General features: G+C 63.9%; 2 protein-coding genes across 4 annotated transcripts; one reads left to right on the top strand and one right to left on the bottom strand.

Moving 5' to 3' along the window:
* Window positions 1–164: 164 nt before the first annotated feature.
* LOC123933622 (translation initiation factor IF-2-like) lies at window positions 165–3,090 on the bottom strand. The gene is made up of 4 exons (XM_045992960.1): window positions 3,064–3,090; window positions 2,139–2,267; window positions 832–1,440; window positions 165–480 (listed from the first exon to the last, which is right to left on the bottom strand). The coding sequence occupies exons 1-4, from the start codon at window positions 3,088–3,090 to the stop codon at window positions 199–201; spliced, it is 1,047 nt and encodes a 348-aa protein (XP_045848916.1). The 3' UTR covers window positions 165–198.
* GLIS2 (GLIS family zinc finger 2) lies at window positions 1,358–21,826 on the top strand. 3 transcript variants are annotated; one of them, XM_045993863.1, is made up of 7 exons: window positions 1,358–1,403; window positions 15,792–16,034; window positions 16,838–17,010; window positions 17,771–17,947; window positions 18,034–18,167; window positions 18,259–18,380; window positions 19,266–21,826. In XM_045993863.1, the coding sequence occupies exons 2-7, from the start codon at window positions 15,863–15,865 to the stop codon at window positions 20,063–20,065; spliced, it is 1,578 nt and encodes a 525-aa protein (XP_045849819.1). In that variant the 5' UTR covers window positions 1,358–1,403; window positions 15,792–15,862; the 3' UTR covers window positions 20,066–21,826. The 3 variants fall into 3 exon arrangements, with proteins under 3 accessions (XP_045849819.1, XP_045849820.1, XP_045849821.1); XM_045993864.1 differs by having other exon boundaries at window positions 1,363–1,403; window positions 18,262–18,380; XM_045993865.1 differs by lacking the exon at window positions 1,358–1,403 and adding an exon at window positions 15,201–15,311.
* Window positions 21,827–21,900: the final 74 nt, after the last annotated feature.

Here is a 21,900-nt window from a genome sequence, read left to right as displayed (position 1 = left end):
GGCTGGCCAACAGCAGGACTGTTTTTGAACCAAGATTGCGACCGGACAGCAGAGCAGCGAGAAGACAACTGGGCAGGGGCTCCAGATTGGCCCAAACAAGACACGCTCAAGAACGCGAGCCTGGGATAAGCTTCAGGAAAAGACAGTTTAGGCGGGTGCCGGGGTTTAGCACGCGCCGGCATCCACTCCTTCCACCTCCTAACCTTGGGCGCCGCGCCGGGAGCGGAGGGTCCGGGAGAGACCAAGGACCCCGGCGGAGCTCAGGCTAGGGACGCAGGTTGTCCCAGCTCCTGGGACCAAGCCTGGAGCCGAGCGGAAGCCCGGACTGCTCCCGGCCGGACCTCGTCCTAATTCCTCGGGCGGGGACCAACCCGGGACCTGGAGGGAGGGTCTGATCCCGGCCTCGAACCCTGGCTTGCGCCTCCCCGAATCCGGAGCCGGGGCCTCTGCCCGCCCGGCGCTGCCCGCGCGTTCCTGGAACTGGGTTGGGCGGAGAAATCAGGGCCTGCGGAGAGGCATTCCTGCCGCCCTCCCCGGAGCCCGGGGCCGCGGGGGGCCTGGCCAAGGTGACCCCGCGGGAGGGAGGCGAGGGGCCCCCGCCCCCTCGGCCGCAGCAACCTCCTCCATCTTCCCGGTCTTCGGGGCTTTTCCTCTGGGCCCGCACGCCCTCCCTCCGGTCTTCGGCGCGCCTGCCCCCTCCCCCGGCTTCCCCAAGGGCGGGACATCCCTCTCCCCCCCAACCCCCGCCCCCGCCACCCCCGGGCCACCTCCGGGCCGTGTCCCAGCGCTGCCCTCGGGCCGGGGGCGGGGCCGCGGCGGGAGGGGATGTACCCGAGGATGGGGCCGAGGTGGACGCGCGCCGCTCAGCCGCGGCCCGGCGCCCCCTCCCTCCCGGTACCCTCTCTTCGCGGCTCCGCCGCCTTCGCTCCCTCCCCTCCCCCGGCCCAACGCCGGCTCCCGGCCGCCCCCTCCCCCCGACGCGCACGCCCCGCCTGGCAGCTGGCGCCCCGGGCCTGGGGCCGCCGCGGCGAGAGGGGTTTGCTGGGAGGGCGGGCGCGAGGGAACCAGCGGGGGAGGGAGGAGGGAGCAAGGCCGCCCCCCGCGCCCCTCCTCCTCCCCCTCCTCCGAGGCTTGCCCGGCCCTCCTCCCGCCGCCTCCCTCCTCCCTCCTCCCTCCCTCTCTAAGACATCCCCGCACAGCCCGGCCGCCGCGGCCACCTTCCCTGCCGGAGCTGCAGATGTGGCGGAGCGGCCGGGCGCCGGGCGGCCGTGCCAGGGGAGCCCGCGCCCCGTGAGCCTCGCGCCCCGGCCCCCGCCCGCCCCGGCCCCTCCCCCGCTCGCTCCCCCGCCGCCCCCCGACCGCAGGAGCCCGCAGCCGGGAGCCCGACCGCCCCCGCCGCCGAGGTAGGAAGCCCCGGGGCGTCGCGCCGTGGGGACGGGACTGGGAGGGCGGGGAGGGGGGGGGCGGGCTGTCGCGCGGGGGCCTGCAGGGGGCTGCGGGACCCCAGGGTCGCCTCCTCCTCCCGCGTCCCCGCCTCGCCCCGGGCCATTGTGAGCCCTCGCCGGGGCCCCTGCGCTCGCTCCCTCGCTCGCTTGGCTCGCGCGCTCCCTCCCTCGCCGGTTCCCCGGCCCCGTCCCTCCGTCTCTCCGTCTCTCTCCAGCTTCCTTCCCTCCCTCCGTCCGGAGGCCCCGCCGACCCACGGCCGGGCCCAGGGCGGGAGCAAACTTCGGCGGGGAAGTTGGGCGGCCGCGGTGGGGGCGCGCTGCAGGGCGAGGGGGGCCCCCGGAGCCTGGGCACAAAGTTGTCTGGGGCAGCGGGGCAGTCGCCCCTTCCCAGGGCTGCGCCGGGGCTGTTTCTAGGACGGGGTTTGAAAGGTGTCTCCTCCCTTGTCCCGGAAAGTCTCCCCACTGCTGCGCCTGGCTAGCCTGGGCCCTTCCCGGCCGCGGGAGGGAGGCGTCTCTGGGGGTCAGGACGGGGTGCTGCCGCGTTGGGCCTGGGAGCCAGAGTCCTGTCTGGGTGGAAGCAGAAGAAGCTGACAAAGTGAAGAGGGCAGGGGTATCCAAAGGGCTTGAAGGAGGGTCTGGAGGGAGTGGGGGATTGGGCGAGGCAGGCAGGTGCATCCCGAGGGAGGGAGATACCAGCACCCTGCTTCCCCGCAGGCCCCCGGGAGAGGGGCTGGAAGCCAGGCTGGCACCTGGAGGCCTTGGCACACCGCCCTGGTCTGTCGGGTACTCAGGCCGCAGCAGGGCAGCATGCTGCTTGTCCGCCTGTGCAGGAGGGACCGCCTGGCCTGTCCACCCCGGGGCAGTGATGGTTGCAGGGATCCTGGCCCTGCCCTAGAGCCTGGGAAGCGGGAAGGGATCCTGGGAGGAGCCCTGGGCCCCCAGCCATCACAGCCCAGGATCTTGGCTCTGAAGGGAACGCTTGACACTGAGGGGGCAGCCAGGCCGGCCGCAGACCTGGCCCAGGCCTGGGTTCTCGTGGCTCTTGGTCTAGGCCAGGGACAGGGCCTGAGCTGTGGTCTTCATAGGCGGCCTTCCTGAGGGTCTTATGTCCTGGAGGGAAGGTGGGGCTTAGCTGAAGCTCAGGGTCAGCAGGAGACACTCGGGTCCCCCAGGGCCTTCCGCAGCTCCCAAGCTCAGGGAAGGGGAAACTGACCCCTTCCGTCTGCCCACCCACCCAGTCCCCTCCAAGCCCCTCTCCTGGTGCCACAGTGCCACAGCTGTTCTAGCCCATCCCACACATCCCTCCCCACACATCCCTCCGCACACATCCCTCCCCGTGACCTCGGAGCCTTCCCCCTCTGCTCCTCCTTCTCCCCTCTGGGCCTGGGCTGGGCCTCCCAGCTGGCCCTCGCCCACTCTGGGGGAAGGGCTGCACCTGGGGAGCCCTTCCCAGGACACCCCTTTCCAAGCTCCAGCCCAGCCCATTTTACAACCCACCCCCAGCTCTCCTTGGCCCTGTCTGCAACCAGCCAGCCAGGAGGCAGTGCCGGGGGTTGGGGCACAGTTTATGGGGGTTGAGGACCCCTTGGAAGGGGCCCTGTTTTCCTTAGCTCCTTACCCTCCCCCTCCTTTCCGGAGCTGCCATTAGCGCTGACCCTCTGACCCCCAGAGCCTGCCCACCCTTCCCTGTCTGTGACCTTTGACCTTTGGTGTTAAATCCCTCCAGCTGGGGCTCTTTGACCCCTGAGTGACCCTGGCCCAGGTCCCCTGGGGGGCCTCTCCCTGCTCCTGGCTCTCTACACAGGGACACCTGCCAGTCCCTCTCTCACTGATGGGGAGGGGGTGTCCCAGGAAGCCAGACGGTGAGTCACCACTGCTTTTAGAGTCGGTGGCTTTGGGGGATTCGGTTGAGCCAGGCCACGGCCTTGAGGGTGAGTGGGAAAAGCCCCTGGCCTGGGAATCTGATCTCCTGGACTGGAGTTTGGGCCAGGCCACCAACTCCCAGGGGCCCGTGGGGCAGCTCCCTCTCACCCCCTTTCTGGGTCTCCGTTTCCTCATCCGTAAAACCAAGAAGCCAGACAAGGTGAGCTTCCCGAGCTGGAGTCCCTCAGAAAATTTGTTGGGTGGGAGGGGGACTGAGAAGTGGGGTCAGGCCACCAAGAGCCAACTCTCAGTTATCCGTGGGTGGAGCCAGCATGAACAGCTGGATGCTGCAGACATCCAGAAACCTCATTTCAAACAATCATGGGAACCGCGTCCCCCCAAAGCTTTTGTTTCTCAAAAGCCAGCTGCAGATGGGGTAGCCACAGCCGCGTCTTCTGCCTGGGCTCCCCTCACTGGGAGTGCCCGTGGAGGGCGAACGAACCCGACGGCCGGGGGACAGAGCTCTGCCAGGGACCCTCCTTGGGGCCTGTCAGAGGCCCTGGACCCGTCTCGGCCCCACCTTGTGGCTCCCACACTCCCCTCTCCCCTCCTTCCCCCAGCCTGGCCTTGGCCCCAGGCGGTGGGAGTGTCTGCCACCTAACCCTCTGGGGTCTGAACTGCGGTGTGGAAGGAGGAATGTGTTCCCCTGACGACATTTTCCCATGTGCGTTTTCATCTACCCGGACTGGCCTGGAATCCGAATTTCCCACTTGGGCGAGGGGGGTGTGTGTGGTGGGGATGGGCGCTGGGCAGAGTTTGGGGCAATCCCAGGATGAGGGAGCGTGGCGACAGCTGTGGCTGGGGGACCAGATGTTGGGGCTGGGGCCCGCCGAGGCTCTGGTTGGGAGGCATTTGGGGTGGGGCCCTGCTGCTGGGAGGCACACTGGGGTTTGGTGGGGGAGATGGCTGCTCCCGGCTCTCCCCTCTGGCCCCGGATGTCTCCCCAGGTTGCATATGGGGCCGGGTTGGGGGGGAGGCCGTGGAGGCCCCTCATCCAAGCAGGGCATTCAGCCTGCAACTGAGAGGCCCTGGGCTGGGCGGAATGGGGGGAAGAAGCTTTTCTGAGGCTGCAGGGGGTGCTTCCCTCTAGTCAGGGTTCTTTTTTTTTTTATTTTAAGATTTTATTTACTTGTCAGACAGAGATCACAAGTAGGCAGAGAGGCAGGCAGAGAGGCAGGCAGAGGGGAGGGGAAGCAGGCTCCCCGCTGAGCAGAGAGCCAGATGCGATGTGGGACTCGATCCTAGGACCCTGGGATCATGATCTGAGCCGAAGGTAGAGGCTTAACCCACTGAGCCACCCAGGCGCCCCTCTAGTCAGGGTTCTTAATGTGATTTTATATCTCACACAGATGACGGGGGCCAGAGGGTGACTGGTGGAAGGTGCCCGGCGATCCCCGCTTCACCTGGAGGTGGGGAACGCCCATGGCTGGTGAGGGGGCAGCTCAGGGCCAGCCAGAAAGAGGCAGCTCTCCCTTGCCTGAGTTGGTTCCCTTGCTATGGCCCCAATAGGTGTGGGGCGTTCCCTCTCTGAGATGGGATGCCCGGCCTTTCCCAGCCTGCCACCAAACCTGGGTGTGGAGGAGCACAGTGTTCGCAAAGCCCCTTGGGACACATCCCCCCCACCCCGCCTCAGCGACAGCCTGGTCAATTCTGAGTCAGGTGCTGCGAGGGCCGGGGACTCAGTATTTCCCACGTCCAGTAGCACTTCTGCTGACCCGCCAGGGTTGAGGCTTCGCTGCTGGGACAGGAAAGGATGGGCTTCTGGGGGGTCCTGTGTAGGGGCATGGCCTGGAGTAGAGAGACCCCCATTTTCTCTGGGGCTCCAGCCCAGCTCTGCAAAGCTCTGCTGTTCTCCAGCTCCCGACAGGGCCCGCTGAGGTCCCTAGGGAGGCAGGGTGTCTGGGGCAGGAGCGGCATGGGGAGAGCAACTCCCAGAGAAAATCCCCACCTTCCAGCAGCCCCGGGAACTTGGCAGGGCTTGACATCTGTCACCTAGAATTGCCACATCAGCCCGGTGAGGAAGATCCATTGATCACTGAAAAACAAGGAAACTAAAGCTTAGGCTGGAAAAGGGCCGGTGGGCTTCTGGGCCCAAGTTCCCGGGTCTGCTCTGGCTGGTGGGGGGGTGGTACCTGGTGGTCAGTTTCCCAGCCTGGGATGAGAAGGGATGCTGTTCTGGAGGGGAACCCAAGTTGCCCCGGCAGCTGTGTACACTCGGCCCCCAAGCCTCACCCTTTCCCTGGCCTTAGCTCCAGACTGCTCCGTGGGGGAGGTGAGGCCTGGCCCAGGTCCGCAGGGGCCCCTGACCCTTCTTCCCATTCCAGCACTAGTGGTATGGGACCCTCCCAGGGGAGCTCGGGGGGGCCTCTACCCAGCTGGCCCCCAGGGAGCCCTGGAGCCAGACCTGCCACCCTAGCACCCTAGGATGCTTCTCTTCCAAGCTCCCTCGGGCTTCAGGGAAGGGGCCTCTTCAGGGAAGGGGCCTCGGCTCTGGGCTTCTTGAGGGGCCGGAGCTCTGGCCTTCTTCTCCTCCCCCTCCCAGAAGGGATGGAGTGTTCTGGTTAACTGGTGGTCAGGCTGGGAGGAGCCTGGGGGCGCGGGGATGTGAAGCGATTCCAGCATTGGGGTGTGTGTTGGGGGGACTTTCCATCTGCTCCCGATGCCCCTGGTGGGGGACGGGCAGAGGGCCTGAGAACCTTCCAGTGTCGTGCCTGGGGGTCTGGGAAGAGGCTGGGGCCTTCCTCAGGCCCTTTGTCTTCAATGCCCGCGAAGCCAGGTACTACAGGGCCGGCCCCCGCGATGCTGCGTGCGACATGTGCGCGCACACGTCCTCCTGCCTTGGCAGATGGCTGCCCGCGGAGGGGACTGACCCAGCCCTGGCCCCCTCCTCCAGTCATGGCCAAGGACTGGTGGGAGGCTCGGGAGGCCCCAGGAGACTGCCTGACTCAGCCCTGGGAAAACAATCCTGCCCAGCTGACAGAGGGTCTTGTCTCCTTTGCACAAATGCACTCACGGGCTAGTGCCCCACGGGGACCCTGGGAATCCGCAGGCTGAGGGTGGAGGCTGCTGGGGGGGACCTGACGCTCAGAGATTTGAGGGCTTGGCCTGGGATCACTTGGGGTTAGGGAGGGACAGAGGGGGACCGGAGCCCAAGGCTGTCTGGCCCTGGCCCCTGAAAGAAATGTCAGTTCAACGTGGGAATCCCCTCGGCTCTACTGTCCCCCCCCCATCTCCCCATCCCCTGTGTGGGCATGAGGGCGTGACGTGGGGGCAGCTGCGTCCGGAGGAAGCCTGTCGCCCTCCCTTCTCCCCGTCGTCCATCTGGGTCTGGCTGGCAAGTCCCAGCGTGCCTGAACCATTTCTCCCCTGGGCCACTCCCTCCTATGCCCCGAGCCCGCCAACCCCCATCCCCACACTTTCAGGCTGACTGCCCCTGAGCTGCCGTGTCCCCCTCCCCCCTGGGCTGTGGGGCCCTCCATTGTCCTGCCTGTTCTAAAGCTCCCCCCACCCAGTGCTGCTGGCTGGCTGCCCGCCAGCCCCACCCTCTTTCGGGCCAGGCCCACGCCACCACCTCCGGACACCTAGGGCTCACCCTACTGGGTGCTGTGGACCCTGGGCCCCCAAGGGCCTGCAGTAGGCCAGGCCTGACAGGTCACTACCCAGCGGGTGTTTCCTTTTGGGTTTGGAGACTGCCCCCCCCCCACTTCTAGACTTGCTTTGCTGCCAGATGGGACACGCAGGGGACAGGTGGGGGAGACAGGGAAGAGGGGCTGTGGGCAGGGGTGGGGAGGGGAGGGGTGTGGGGGTGGATCCAGAAGTCATGGCAGGGCCCCTGCCTGGCCTGGTCACTGGCTGCTCTGGGGTGGGCCCCATGCCAGCCCTGGGTGGGAGTCGCAGGAGAGAAGCAGGGGGAACTGGGCCCTACCAGTCATCCCGAGTGAGTCAGGGCGATGCTGGCCACCCCGTCCTCAGCCAGGTCTGCTCACGGGTCCTTTGCCCCGGACAGGGAGGAGGAGGCCTCTGTGCCAAGGCCCAGGCCCCGGCTCTCACCTTGACCTTGGACAAGCCGCTTCCTTCTTGGGGCTCAGCCCTTCCATCCCTCCGCACCTCACCCAGCTGGTGGGCCCCACAGATGGATTCATTCCTTCAACGGACATTGCTGAGTGCCAGGAAGCGCAGAGGGCCGCTGTGATGGTGCTGTCCAGGCAGTGGTGAGGGAGCTCAAGCTCCAGGGTACTTGAGGCCAGCCCCTTCCTTTCCTGGATGGGGAAACTGAGGCCCAGAGCTTTGCCCACATCAGATTGGGGCAGGCCAGTTTTCTGGCATTGAGCCCACAGCACTTGGCATCGCCGCCCAGTTCCCAATGGTGGAGGGGGTCAGCTCAGCTTGGGGGCCGTGGGAAACAGTGCAGTGGTCCCCTCCGGGAGGGCCTCCCTGGCTCTAGGACACCCTTCTTGGAAGGAGGCGCTGAATGCCAGCAGCAGGGGTTAAGGGCTGGGGCCAAAGGTCGGGGCAGTGCATGTCACACTCCGTGTGCAGAGTCAGGCGTCCCAGGTGTGTGTTCATGAGCCGGTGGCATTACAGCAGGAGCGAGGACTCGGACCCTGGATGACCACGGCAGGCAGCACAGGCCGCTGGAGGGCTGGGAATGCTTCCCTCAGCAATGCAGGGACAGGAGCAGGTCCTCTGCTCAGCCGTCAGGCACCTGCTGCCAAGAGTCTGAGGCCAGAGAGGGTGAATCCGGGAAGACTTGCTGCAGGATGGGGCAGGAGGGGAGTGGCAGCTGGGGGAGAATATGGGAACGTGGAAGGATGTACAGGGGGCCTGGCACCGAAGAGGTGAGCCTCGGGCTTGCGGGAGAAAGGGAATACAGAGAAAGGAGGTGCTGCAGGGGAAAGCTTGAGGGCAGGAGCTTCTGGGCTGGGAAAGAGGAGGTGCTTTCTGTGTAGAGCACTCCATGGCTCCCAGTGCCCTCCAGGTCCCGGTCCAGTCTCGCTCTTGGACCTCCTCCTCTTCTAAGTGACGGGCAGTTTTGCTGAAGGTCAGCTGGGGCCACACCCCCGGCCCCTGCAGCACTGGGCCCAGAAAGAGTATGGGCTTTGGAACCTGGCAGTAAACCCCAGATGGGCTACTTGCAAGCTCTGTGACCTTGGCAGGTGATTGAACCTCTCCAAGCCTCACTCTCCCCCTCTGGAAAATGGAGACTAGCACCTAATTTGTGGGGGACTGGGAGAATGAATGGTGATGCTGAGCGGGAGGCAGACTGGCCTGTCTGGGCTGCAGAACAAGTTAGGACCCCATGTCCCAACGCTTCACCCCATGTCCCCACTGCTTGGGAGCAGCCCTCCCCCGCCCCGCTGCTCAAACTCCCCCACCGAGGTCCGGGGGCCTTTCATCCTCATTCATCTGGAGGCCCCCAGGACTGAGTGGGTTGGAGGACCTGGTGTTGGAATGCATAACTGAGCCATGGGGTAAATGAGGTGGAGGGTGGGGACGGCCAAAGTCCAGAACCTGCCTTGCCAGCCTTCGCTCTCAGTTGGCAGGTGCCATTCCGTGGGCCTGGTGCTTGTCCCGGGGTAGTGGGAGGGTGAGCTGTGGGCAAGCCCCCAGGACTCAGGAGGTGCTTATCAGGTTGTCTTACAGCCGGACTTGGTTGGGAAACTGCCGTGTTTCCTTCCCTTTGGGGCCTGGGCCTCATCCCTGCGGCTGGTCGTCCTAACTCCCGAGTCCCGGCTGCTGGTCACGTGCGGTGTCCCCTCTTTGGTGTTTGAGCACAGGTGTGACGCATATGCATTGCCTCTATGTTGGGGTGCGGTGGGTGCCCGCCCACGTCCTGTGGGACACCGGCCATGGCCTTCGCTGGCCCCAGGGAGTTCTGGCAGAGTGCCCAGCTCTGCCTGTCCTCCCCGAGTGGCAATGCTGCCTCGCGGGGCCTGGACTGCTCCTGCCGAGGCCTCAGTGAGTGCGTGCCCCGGTCTCCCCCCACCCCTGTGCCAGCTCCTCCTGGGGATTTGGACAGCCTGGGACCGGCTCTTCCCTTCCCAGTCGGAGGGCAGCGTGGGGGGTGTTCGGCAGGCTTGTCTCTGGCAGAGGCCCAGGTGCAGGCGGTGCTCAAAGCCCCACGCACCCCCCCCTGCGCCCCCGCCCCCAGCAAGCTGGGCAGACAGGAAAATACCAGACATAGTTGTACAAAGGTGGCTGCAGGCAGGCAGGCGGTAGGGGGTGGAGGCCGCTGAGATGGGGGCCGAAGGGAGGCCTCTGTGCCAGGCTGGCCCCTGCAGCCGGACGGCATGCACATCTGTGTGAGTGTGAGTGTGCTTGTGCGTACGTGGGCGGGTCCATGTGTTGAGTTGCCACCCCCCCCCCAGCCTGGCAGCATCAGGGAAGCCAGGACTGGGGGAGCGGTTGGCGTGGGGGTAGGGCTGGGGAGCCAGCTGTGAGCCTTCCAGCTTCAGGCACTGCTCAAGTATCTGGGCGACCTTGGCAGGCTAAGTTATTGCATGGGGCACCCCCAGCCCAGGGCCAGGAACAAGAACCCTCGGGGCCACATCTCCTGCGTGCCCGGCTCGGGGCCAAGCTCCTCCTGCGGGATGTCCTCAACCCCCACCTTGCCCGGTGAGCTGGCCCCTTTCTGTGGTACCTGTGTTTCTGACCAAGGCTCGTAGGGGGCAATAGGGACCCATCTGAGGCCCCACAGCCAGGGGCGAGAGCGCAGAGGACCAGCACCAGCTCGCCTGACTCTGGGTAGTGCCATTTAAATGTGCCCGCAGGGGAAGTTCCTGGCATGCACCCCTGTTCAGGTGCTGCCCAGCTGAGGGCTTTTCTGAGGCCCCCGGGACTAAGGGCAGAGAGCTCAACCCTCACTGGTCCACCTGGGGCACTTGCTCCCCCGCCCCCCGGCCCCGGGGGAATCTGGGGAGGCCCCATCTTGGGATGGGAGAAGGGCCAGCCTGCCGAGGGAGAGGTTCCCAGGGAAGGCAAACCCTTGGTCTTACAGGAAGTGCGGCAGCCCTGGCCCCTCTCCTGGGACCTGCCAGGCAGGCGAGGCCTCAGGATAAGCCCCTCCCCTGGGTCCTGGGAGGAGGTCTGCTCCCTCCTGGGCTCCTCAGGGCCTCTGGGACCTCCCTCCTTTTCTTTGAGCAACTGGGCTCTGGAAGGTGGCTAGGGTCTGCTGTGGCCACTGCCCAGGACAGCTGGTGCTGGAGGCCCTTTGAGGGGCATGAGCTCGTTTAGTTGCACCTTATGGTGAAGGCCAGGGGCGCTCAGGTGAGGCTGAGACAGTGTGGTCTGCGGATACCATGGCGGGGGTCCGTCCCCCACCCAGCGGTCCTCACAGCTCCAGACTAGCCAAAGGCTGGGCGTGTCAGTGATGGTGACAGTTAATTCAATAAGTTTGATCAAGTACCTACTATGGGCCCAGCATTATTTTAGTTGCTGAATATTACATAATAATAGGAAACATTAAGAAATCACTGGATGTGTGCATCACCACCCAAAACCCAATGAGAAGTTGTTACGGTTACCATCATCCCCTTTCAGAGGCCGGGACAATAAGACAGGCAGGCGACCTGCCCAAAGTCACATGGGCAGGAAGTAGCAGACCAAGGGGGAGACCCAGGTGGTCTGACCTGGACTTGGACCCATGCTCTGCTGCCTGCTCAGAAAGGGGGCGCTGAGAGGATGAGGTCTGCCTCTCCCCCTGCCCCCAGCCCCTGCTGCCAGGAGGGTGGAGCTCTTGGCCAGAGCCGGGAGGGAGCCGGAGCAGTTCCCAGGAATGTGGGGCCGTTTGCTTTGGCAGCGGATCTGCCCTCAACTCTCCAAGCCTCCCTGTGGGCGCCCCCCGCCCCCAGCTGGCCCCTCCAGTGCCCACCCACTGCCTGTTGCCCCTCCTAGGCTCTGTACCTAGCTCCCACAAACCCCTGGGCAGGGAGGGGGTGCCAAGCTACACCCCTTTTGCCGTGGGCAAAGGAAGGGCTGATAGTGAACATGGCTTCTGGACTCACCTGGGCTTGAAATCCAGTTCTGCCACAGACAAGCTGTGTGATCTTGGATGGGTCGCTTAATCTCCCTGAGCCTCAGTTTTTAATCTGTAAAATGGGGGTGGGCAGAACCTGCCTTAACAGGTGCTGGCTCTTTTTTTTTTTTTTTAAGATTTTATTTATATATTTGGCAGATAGAGATCACAAGTAGGGAGTGAGGCAGGCAGAGAGAGAGAGGAGGAAGCAGGCTCCCTGCCAAGCAGAGAGCCCGATGCGGGGCTCGATCCCAGGACCCTGGGATCATGACCCGAGCGAAAGGCAGAGGCTTTAACCAACTGAGCCACCCAGGCGCCCCAGGTGCTGGCTCTTCGTCTGACCGTCAGACTGGCGGTTGGTCCTGTTGTCATGTAATCTTCACCTAAGCCTTCCAGTGGGCTTGCTCCCCACTCCAGCCCTCAGCTTCCCCATCTATGAGAACTGCATGTTGGTAGCAATCATCCCAGTCAGCAAACACCCCAGCACCCACAGAGCACAGGAGAGGCTGGGGACTTACTTCCCCCTTTCCATGCCATATCAAGAAAGCCACTGGGCTTTTGCAAGGTGCGTCTTAGACCCTTGTCCCCAAGTCCTAGGCCAGACGGACCATGGCTGACCAAGGGGCAGTATCAGGACCCCAGGGGCAATAAGGGGTGTCCCTTATATGGCCCCATGCTGCTGTGGGGCGGGCAGGGAGAGCTCCCATCTTACAGAGAGAGCCCTGTCCTCTCTGCTTCTGGCAAGGAGCCCCTGAGTGTTTCTCAGGGTGGATATGCCTAGCTGCCCCGTCCACCTACACAGGCCGCCCTCCAGGCCCGGGGCCAGCGGGCTGACCTCCTCCAAGCAGGGAAGGAGAGGCTTTATCCAGAGCGGAGTCCAGCCCACTCCCCTGAGCCTGGTGATTTCGAGCCTCAGTTTCCCCATGTGTACGACGGGGCAACGACGGCATCTCCTCCCAGTAGGGGGTGTTAGAGGGCTCAGAGAAGCCTTGGACAGCCGGTGCGTGGCACAGGGTAGTGTTGGACGCCGGCTCACCGCCCCCGCTCACCGCCCCCCGCCGCGTCGGGTATGCGTCCCCCCCATACACAGTGCCCCGGCGCGGTCCGGGCCTCGGTTTCCCCCGGCCCCCGCGCTCGCCCGGCGCTCGCCCCGCCCGCCGCGGGTGGGCTCGGCCGCCAGGTAGGCCGGGCGGGGGCGCTCGCCGGGCGCTGCCGCTGGGGGCAGTCTGCGCGCCTGGGCGGGCGCACAATAGCCGCCATTGTCTGGGCCCGGCCGGCGGGCGGGGGCCGGCCCGGGGGGCCAGCGCGGCCCACCCTCGGGGTGACCCCCCGCCCCGCGGGGAGGCCGGCCGGGGTCCCGCGCCCGCCCTGCCGCCCCGGTGGTCCCCGCGCCGCCCCGCTTCCTCCCGCTCCCTGGGCTCTAATTAGTTCCTTTCGCAGCTGGAGGAGCGGCGCGGCGCCCGGCAGCGCGACCACCTCGGCGCCGCCTCCCCGCCCGCCCGCCTGCGGTGAGGGGTCGCGCCCGGCCGCGGGCTCCGCGGCCGCTTCCGAAGCTCGCTTGCCCGCTAGGAGCCACGCGCGGCACCCTCCCTCGCCTGCGCTGGGAAGCGCGACGCCCGAGCGTCCTCCCTCCTGCCCGCCCGGGTGTCGGGAGCGTCGAATCCGGCGACGGGCCTGCCGCCTTCTCTTCTGAGCCTCCGAGGCCCGGGAGAGTGCTACCCTGGCTGTCGCCGTCCCCCCTTCACCCAGCCGCGGAACAAAGAGCAGAGCCCCGGTTCAGAAATGGCTTCTGCAAGCTTGGGGGTGGGGAGTGAGTGGAAGGAGACACCTTGAGGTTGGCCAAGGTCAGGACAGGAGAGAGGTCATGGGGGGTCTTCCCGTTGCTGTGGGGCTACCTTCTGGAGGACAGTTCTGGGTGGGGCCAGGCTGGGGTTGGGAGATGCTGAGAGCAGCGGGCTTTGGGGCTGGATTCTTCCTCCTTTCCCAAAGGACTGGGGGTGGCTGGGTCTCTGGACCGGGTTCTGGGTTCTTTGTGGGAATGAATCCCTGCTTCCTTGGGCAGAACCCAGTGACTGGAAGTGTGTATGTGTTTGGTGGGGGGTTCTCTGGGGACTGGGCCTGCTGATTAAGGTGGGGGGGGTGTTGGAGTCCCCACTCCCACCTGGGTGCTGTGCCTACCCCTCCTGGCAAACAGGCTCCTCTTGGGGGGGGGGCTCCCTAGTTGTATGTTGAGGCATGTCTCCTGCAGGTCTTAAGAACAAGATGACCCAGGGTCTAGGGCTCCTCCCTGGACCCCTTCTGGACTGGGGCGGAGGGCAGTAAGGCAGATGCCAAAGGATGTTACCTGGGCAGGGTTGCCAAAGCATCAGTTTGAATTCCCAGTTCCCAGACCATCCAGCACACATGGTCCCCTTCTCTGGAAGGTCCAGTTGGGGGTGGAGGCTGGAGGCTGTGGGGAGGCCTGTGGCCCTAGGCCAGCTGAGGGACCAGGCCACCAGCCCTTCCTGGCTCCTGAATTCTTAATCAGCATAAATATTTACTTCCTTCCTCCCCTCCCAGGCTCCCAGCTCAGAGGAGCTTCAGGGAGGTTGGACTGGGCCTGTGTCTAAAAATAAACAGGTGGAGGGACAGGCAGACAGACAGACATAACTGGGGGAGGGGGGTCAGGCAGAGGGCAGCTCCCTGCCCAGCCAGAGGAGAGTGGAAGGGGCCCAGGTCCATCCATCACTGTCACCCACCCACCTGCCTGCCTTGGGTCTGGAGCTCCTGAAGGACAGGGTGGCAGCCTGACCCCAGGCCCACTTGCCTCACTGGGAGCCCCTGGCCCATGTTCGGCCTGGGGGGGGCGGATCCAAACAGATCTGACTGGTGATGCAGTCTGACTGGGACAAGTCAGGTCACAGACTGGGTCCCACAACCGAGAGTGGCTGCCTCTCCTTGGGCTCCGATATTGAGCCATGTGCTGGCAGGGTCTTGGGATGTCCTCGAAGCAGAGGGTCCTAACTGAGGAAGGGTCTACCTTGTTCCCTGTGTGCCTGGAGGGTCTTGGCAGAAGGAGAGCTTGTCAAGGGAGATGGATGGGCCAGGACTTGGGACCAGAGAAAATTGTCCAAAGTTGCTGAGGTGCGTGGCCTGGAGGAAAGATGAGCGGGGACATGAGGGCTGTCCTCCTTTGGGCTCCGTGAAGCACACACGTGGGCAACTCTGGTTCCCAGAGAGAGAGGCACATGTGCGCACACGTACACACACACAAACACACACATGCATAGCTGAAACGTACGGTCATGTGCCGTGTGGAGGTTACGAGGTGTTCTGTATTGGATTATGAAAACACGGATTTGGTAAATGATGTGGGGTATCTCATAGTGTTGGCTTGTTCAACGGATGGATTTTCAAGGTGTAATCACCTCAATTAGCAAATGCAAGGACACGCTTCGACCACATGTGGAAAGGTTGCCCCTGGAAAAAGTTTGAGGTTGGAATAGAGTTGACCTTGTTCTTGGGTCATTTGAATGTGAAGAAAATCACACCACTGAGAATTTCTAAGAAACTATAAAAATACCAGCGTAAGAACTTATAATGATGTTTTTTTGGGGGGGGTGATGATATTCTTATAAAAGAATATCATCACCCCCCCAAATGATGGATGTATGTATCTTATTAACCACCAGACCGACCTAGTCTACTTCCCTCTAAACCTGTCCGGGGAGGCCTGGCTGGGCCACAGTCCCCAGCTGCCCCCTGGTGGCGACCCAGAGCCCTCGGGCTCCCCGTGCCTATGGACACCTTTCTTCCGGAACTTAACTGGGAGGCAAGGCCCCCTGTCTGCACCCCCATCCCTTGGGCCAGGCTCTGCACAGCTCACCTGAGACAAGCTCTCAGCCTCCCTCCCTTGCAGGTGACCACAGCTGCCTGGGAGGCCTCCCACGGTGAGCACTTGGCGATCAGTAGCGGAGAGCCACTAACAGTGACCTTGGAAGACGCTTGTTGCTCTTCTGGTTTGGTTCTGGGTCCTCAGGCTCAAACCAGGCATGTGATCCCGAGCACAACTTCCCACTTGGTCAGAAATGACCTTTGGGACTTGGCTGACCAGTTCCCAGAAGATCTAGCCTTGAAGCTGGTCGCTTTGCCGCTTCTTAGCTCTGTGACCTGAGGCAGTATCTCTAAAACTCAGTTTCATGGCAAAATGGACTCTCTGAGCTTTGCCTCTAAAAAGACTTGAGGGCAGTGGACATCAAAGCTCTCAGGAGGTGGTTGGTGCTCCTGTGTCCTGGGGCCAGAGCCCCTCAGGGTCCCCCTTCCCGGGAAGACAGTGCTCGCGCTGCCGCAGAGCCATGCCTCCCTCCCCTGGTGGCTTCTCTGGGTGCAGCCTGAGATCACGTTGTCACGGTACTCCTGTCCTCCCCCAGGTTCCTGCCTGAATCCCAGCTTGGGGGGGCCCCACTGCCTGCAGCCACCTCTGACCCAACACCCCATCACCATGCACTCCTTGGACGAGCCGCTCGACCTGAAGTTGAGCATCACCAAGCTCCGGGCGGCGAGAGAAAAGCGGGAGAGGACGCTGAGTGTGGTCCGGCACCGAGCTCTGCACAGGGAGCTCGGCTTGGTGGATGACAGCCCCACCCCGGGCTCTCCAGGCTCCCCGCCCTCAGGTACAGAACCCCTGGCAGGGCAGGGGGTCTCCAGCCCCGGTGGAGCCATGGCCATGGGAAGAACGTCCAAGGTGTGTCCCCCAGGATGGAAGCAAGCCCCTCGCAGCTTTCAGCTGAGAGCTAGAGCTCTGTCCATTTATCCTCCCAGCAGCTTGTCTCTGGAGGAGACACTGTCCCCGGGGGGAGGCAACTGACCTGCCCCGTTCATGAAGCTGGCACAGCAGAGCCAGGATTCAAACTAGGCCTCGGGGAGGCGATGGAGGAGCTGGTAAGGGGGAGCAGGGGACACCAAGGCCCTGTGACCCAACTCCTGGGCTTTGAGGCAGCGTGGCTGGTCAGTCAGGTCCGTGCAGATTGGGGACTGAGCCCAGACAAGTGCTTCGCAGGGGTGCTTGGGGCTCAGGACTTCCACTCTGCCTGCCCGGGACCCACCTGACAACCAGACCCACCACGTCTGAGCTAGAAGGCTCTGGAAGCAACCTGGCCCAAACCCCTCTTACAGAAGGGCGCAGGGAGGCAGAAGGGGCCCAGGAGAAGTCAGAAAGGTCCCCAGCTGGCAGGGTGACAGCAGGCCAGGAGCCTGGCTTCAAGCTCCTGTTCAGCGGGTACTTCGCGCTCACGGGCTTACCCCGCGGCTGAGCGCTCCTGGTGGCGAAGGCCACGCTGTCACCTGTGCAGGCTGCTGCTCAGATGCTTGGGGTCCCGGGGCGGGCTGGCGGTGTGGCTGGTATCTGCTTCCAGGGTCACGGTGGGGGATTCGGAGACTCCCGATCTCGCACCCCTGAAGAGTGCTCCTCCCTTAGGCTTCCTGCTGAACCCCAAGTTCCCCGAGAAGGTAGAGGGACGCTTTTCGGCGGCCCCTCTGGTGGACCTCAGCTTGTCACCGCCGTCCGGGCTGGACTCTCCCAATGGCAGCAGCTCGCTGTCCCCTGAGCGCCAGGGCAACGGGGACCTGCCTGCAGTGCCCGCTGCCCCGGTAAGGAGGGCGTGAGGGTTCTGGAAAAGAGGTGTACTGGTCTCCTGGAAAGGACCACAAACTGGGTGACTTAGAACAACAGAAATGTATTATTCTGTCACAGTTCTGGAAGCTAAGGTCTGAAATCAAGGTACTGATAGGGCTGTGCTCCCTCCGAAGGCTCTGGGCAAGAATCTTTACTTGCTTCTTCACAGCTTCTGGTGGCTCCCGGTGTCCCCTGCCTTGTAGCTGTGTCATTCCAATCTCTGTCTCTGGTGCTACCTTGCCTTCTTCCTCTGTTGTGTATCTCTGAGCTCAAATCTCCCTTTCTCTTCGTCACTGGATTTAGTTCTCCCCAATCCAGTATGACCTTTTTTTTCTTTTTGAGAGGGAGAGAGAGAAAGAGAATGAGCAGGGGTGGTGGGGAGAGAGAGAGGGAGAGAGAACGGGGGTGGGGGACAGAGGGAGAGGGAGAGAGGGAATCTTAACAAGCAGGCTCTATGCCCAGTGCGGAGCCCAAGCTGGATTTGATCTCACAACCCTGAGATCATGACCCGAGCTGAAATCAAGGGTCAGATGTTTAACTGACCGAGTCACCCCAGTATGACTTCTTCACTTGACTGCATCTACAGACACCCTACTTCCAACTAGGTTTGTAGCCACACATACAGGGGGTTGGAACTGGGACAACTCAACCGACCATAGAAGGAGACAGAGGGGCTGTGGGCCTGCTGGGCCAGCGGGGAGCACTAACCCGCTCTGCCTTCCCCCTGCCCCCCAGGACTTCCAGCCACTGCGTTATCTGGATGGCGTCCCCAGTTCCTTCCAGTTCTTCCTGCCTCTGGGCTCCGGGGGGGCCCTGCACCTGCCTGCTTCCTCCTTCCTTACCGCCCCCAAGGACAAGTGCCTCTCACCAGAGCTCCCCCTGCCCAAACAGCTGGTGTGTCGCTGGGCCAAGGTGAGTGGGGGGCCAGGAAGGTGGGGGCCGGGGCTGGGGTGGGCAGCCCCGCCCCGCGCAGACTCAGAACCCTCCCGGCCCCGCAGTGTAACCAGCTCTTCGAGCTCCTCCAAGACCTAGTGGATCACGTCAACGACTACCACGTCAAGCCCGAGAAGGACGCGGGGTACTGCTGCCACTGGGAGGGCTGTGCCCGCCACGGCCGAGGCTTCAACGCCAGGTGAGGGGAAGCGAGGGGGCACGGGGGGAGCGGGACGTGGGGCGTGGGGGTCCTGCGAGCGGCGTCGAGCTCCCCTGTGCCCTCCCTGGAGCAGGTACAAGATGCTCATCCACATCCGCACACACACCAACGAGAAGCCGCACCGCTGCCCGACCTGCAGCAAGAGCTTCTCCCGCCTGGAGAATCTGAAGATCCACAACCGCTCGCACACAGGTGAGCAGCCGGGAGGGGGCACGGTGCGGGGGGGGGGGGGGGTAGGGAGGGGAGGGCGGGAAGCCTGTCTGGGGGCGCGATCCTCGGATCCATCTTCCTGTGTGGCCTCGGCATCCCTGTCAGTGTGACCATCCGCTGGGTGCCGCCCACTTGGCGGTGCTCACTCCGGCCCCCGGTGGGGTCAGCGCTGGCGACAGAGCCGCACACCTAATTTTAAACTTCCTAATCGCCAAAAAATAAAAGAAGTCCTAATTGCTGCATTGAAGAAAGGACCGAGGAATAGGTGAGATGAATTGTAACGGAATTCCTCGAATCGGATGTATTAAAAAGCCGGCAGTGAGACCCTGGAGTTAATTCTGTACAAAGTCCGGAAGCGCAGTCTGGCGCGCACCCTTCCCCTCGCACGCACGGCGCTGCGGACCGGCCGCACGTCAAGGGCGCCCCGCCTGGAGCAGCTACCAGACAGGGGGTCAGTCTGGAGCATTCTGCTGCGCCAGGACCAAATCCAGCGTACAGGGCATTCTGCAGCGCTCACTGCGGGCCACCCCCCAGGAGGGTCTATGGCAGCATCTAAGCAGATATGCGGTCCTGCCTGTCGAAGTGGTCACTGTCACCCTCAATTTAGAACACAGGACTGAGGCCAAAGGCACGCGGATAGGCCACAGCAGAGCGGGGGGCCATCAGGCCAGCTTCTCTGTGGCCGTGCCCTGCTGTCTGCACCTGGGGTCAGATCTCATGCCAGTGCTCTGGACACCGCCCCTCCCATCGGACAGTCGGTGCTCTGGGGGGGAGGGGGATCGCGGTCTAGGGGGAGGGGCCTGGGGCCGCCCCGCCCCGCGTGCGCAGAGGCCCCTCATGCCCACCCCGCCCCGCCCCGCCCCGCAGGTGAGAAGCCCTATGTGTGCCCCTACGAGGGCTGCAACAAGCGCTACTCCAACTCCAGCGACCGCTTCAAGCACACGCGCACCCACTACGTGGACAAGCCCTACTACTGCAAGATGCCCGGCTGCCACAAGCGCTACACGGACCCCAGCTCGCTGCGCAAGCACATCAAGGCCCACGGCCACTTCGTGTCTCCCGAGCAGCAAGAGCTCCTGCAACTGCGCCCGCCCCCCAAACCGCCACTGCCCACCCCCGACGGCAGCCCCTACGTCAGCGGAGCCCAGATCATCATCCCCAACCCTGCTGCCCTCTTCGGAGGCCCCAGCCTGCCCGGCCTGCCCCTGCCCCTGGCCCCCGGCCCCCTTGACCTCAGTGCCCTAGCCTGTGGCAATGGCGGGGGCGGTGGGGGGCCGGGCGGCATGGGCCCTGGGCTGCCGGGCCCTGTCTTGCCCCTCAATCTGGCTAAGAACCCGCTGCTGCCCTCCCCCTTTGGGGCTGGTGGACTGGGCCTGCCTGTGGTCTCCCTCCTCGCTGGCTCCGCTGGCGGCAAGGCCGAGGGGGAGAAGGGGCGTGGGGCAGTGCCAGCCAGGTCTCTGGGCATGGAGGGCCGCAAGACGCCCCTGGAGAGGACTGAGAGCAGCCGCTCCCGCCCAAGCCCTGACGGACTCCCCCTGCTGCCAGGCACCGTGCTGGACCTGTCCACAGGCGTCAACTCGGCAGCCAGCAGCCCGGAGGCACTCGCCCCTGGTTGGGTGGTCATTCCACCGGGCTCTGTGCTGCTCAAGCCAGCCGTGGTGAACTGAACCCGCCTGCTGGACGGCTACCCGCCGCCCAGCTAGCAGCTCCCGACCCTGCCCCTGACGAACGGAAACTTTTCTGCGAAATAGCAATAATGTCCTCCTGCCCCCGGGGCCTGGTTGGCTGGGTTCCCCAGGCAGACCCAGCCCCAGACAAGCTGGGCAGCAAGGATGGTGCTAGAAGGTCATTGGTGGTATCCCAGGCTCCGGAACGGGGGCTGGTGCTGCCAGGCAGGGTGAGCCGTGCTCCTGGGTGCTAAGGCCTCGCTCACCTCTGGCCCTGCCCCTGTCCTATCCTCCATTTAGCCCTCAGTCTCCCAGGCTCCCCTGCAGCCCACCCCCTGGTGCCTCCCTCATCCATTCGCCAGCCTGGGTAGGTCATCCTCCCTCCCTGCCTTGCGCACCTGCCAGCCATGTCCCCATCCTGCCTAGCCTCTCTGGGCCCCTGTTCTGGGGGCTTCTTGGACCCCTTTCCCTCTGGCCCACCCTCCAGAGGGAGAGCAAGACAGACGCAGGCAAAGCCACAGGAAGAAGCCACCTTAAATCCTTAAGACAAGGCGCCTCCAAACTCAGAGAGGGAGGCCCGCTCTGCCAGCTGCCCCTCACTACTAGCCCGTCCAAAAATAGCCAGCACTACCTGAGGCTCGGCCCCTTCCCTGGGCTGGATGCTCTCCAAAGTGAGGGGACGGCTGACCACTCACCTGGCCCTTCGCTGCTGGGCCTTCTCCTTCTACCTTCAGGGAGCCCTGGGAGTGTGGGCAGTGGTGCCCTGAGCGAGGAGGGGAGATGCCAGGATGCCGGGCCCTCGCTTGGCTCAGGGAACAGGTGGGGCAGGGCTTGGCTTGGGGTAGTGCCACTCTGCACAAGGGACTACGGAGGTTTGCAGGGTGTCGGGAGGTGGGAGGCTGGCCAGGGACAACCCCAGGCTGGGACACAGCTCCCATTCTGGGGATGTCAAGTCACAGCCAAGCACATAGGGGAGGTAGGGCTCTAGGCCAGTGCTGGGCATGGGAGCTTTCCAGAGGCCATGGACTGAAAGCCCTGGGCTTGGGGGGTGGAGAAGCAAACAAGGATGGCCATAGGCGTGCCCAAGCCCTCTGTCTGGGAAGGGGAAGCTAGAGGAAGGAGTCTGGATTTAAGACATGGTTGTGTCCGTTGGCTATTTCCAGAGGTGTCCCCACCCCTGCCCACCACCTCCGCCGTGGCACGGGCTGGAATAAGCTAAGGATGCTGGTGCTCCGTGTGCCCCACAGCCCACTGCCCGATCCCACCAGGCCTCGGGGCCCCCGGCAGATGCTTCCCCTCACCTTGAGCCCTCGCTGCTCCCTCCCTGGAGGTGGCCTGGTGCCGCCTGGGAGGCGCTGGCCCAGCAGCCAGGACTCCTGGCCCCTCGGCCACATGACCAAGCACTGCATTTCCCCTGCTGTAGAACTGGAGGCTGCGGGCCAGCAGGGGTTGCTCAGCAGCCCTGCGGACTCTACCCTCTCCCGGACTGCCCTTCTGCCCTAGAGAGGGTGCCCTAACAGGGCCCGGCAGTGCTGGCTCTGCCCCTTGAAGGGGCTGTGAGCAAAATAGGAGGGAGCTGGTCTCCTTTCTTTAGGCCCCACCCAGGACCCAGGCCTTAAGTCCCTAGCTGGGGGCCAGGGCTCCGAGACTCAAGCCCAGGGAGCAGAGGAACAGGGCACGGGAAGGTGACGTTAGCTCAGCATGTGACTTGGTGATAGACCAGGCTCGAAAGGGCTGGTGTACGTGTTGTTGTTGTGGGTTTGTTGTTGCACATTCCAGGATATCAGTATTTTAACAGGTTCTAAGTGCCTTTCTATCGTAGCTTACGTTTTTCC

The sequence above is a fragment of the Meles meles genome, chromosome 21 (assembly GCF_922984935.1).
Source record: "Meles meles chromosome 21, mMelMel3.1 paternal haplotype, whole genome shotgun sequence".
NCBI classification, from domain to species: domain Eukaryota; kingdom Metazoa; phylum Chordata; class Mammalia; order Carnivora; family Mustelidae; genus Meles; species Meles meles.
This window is presented reverse-complemented; position numbering and strand designations above follow the sequence as displayed.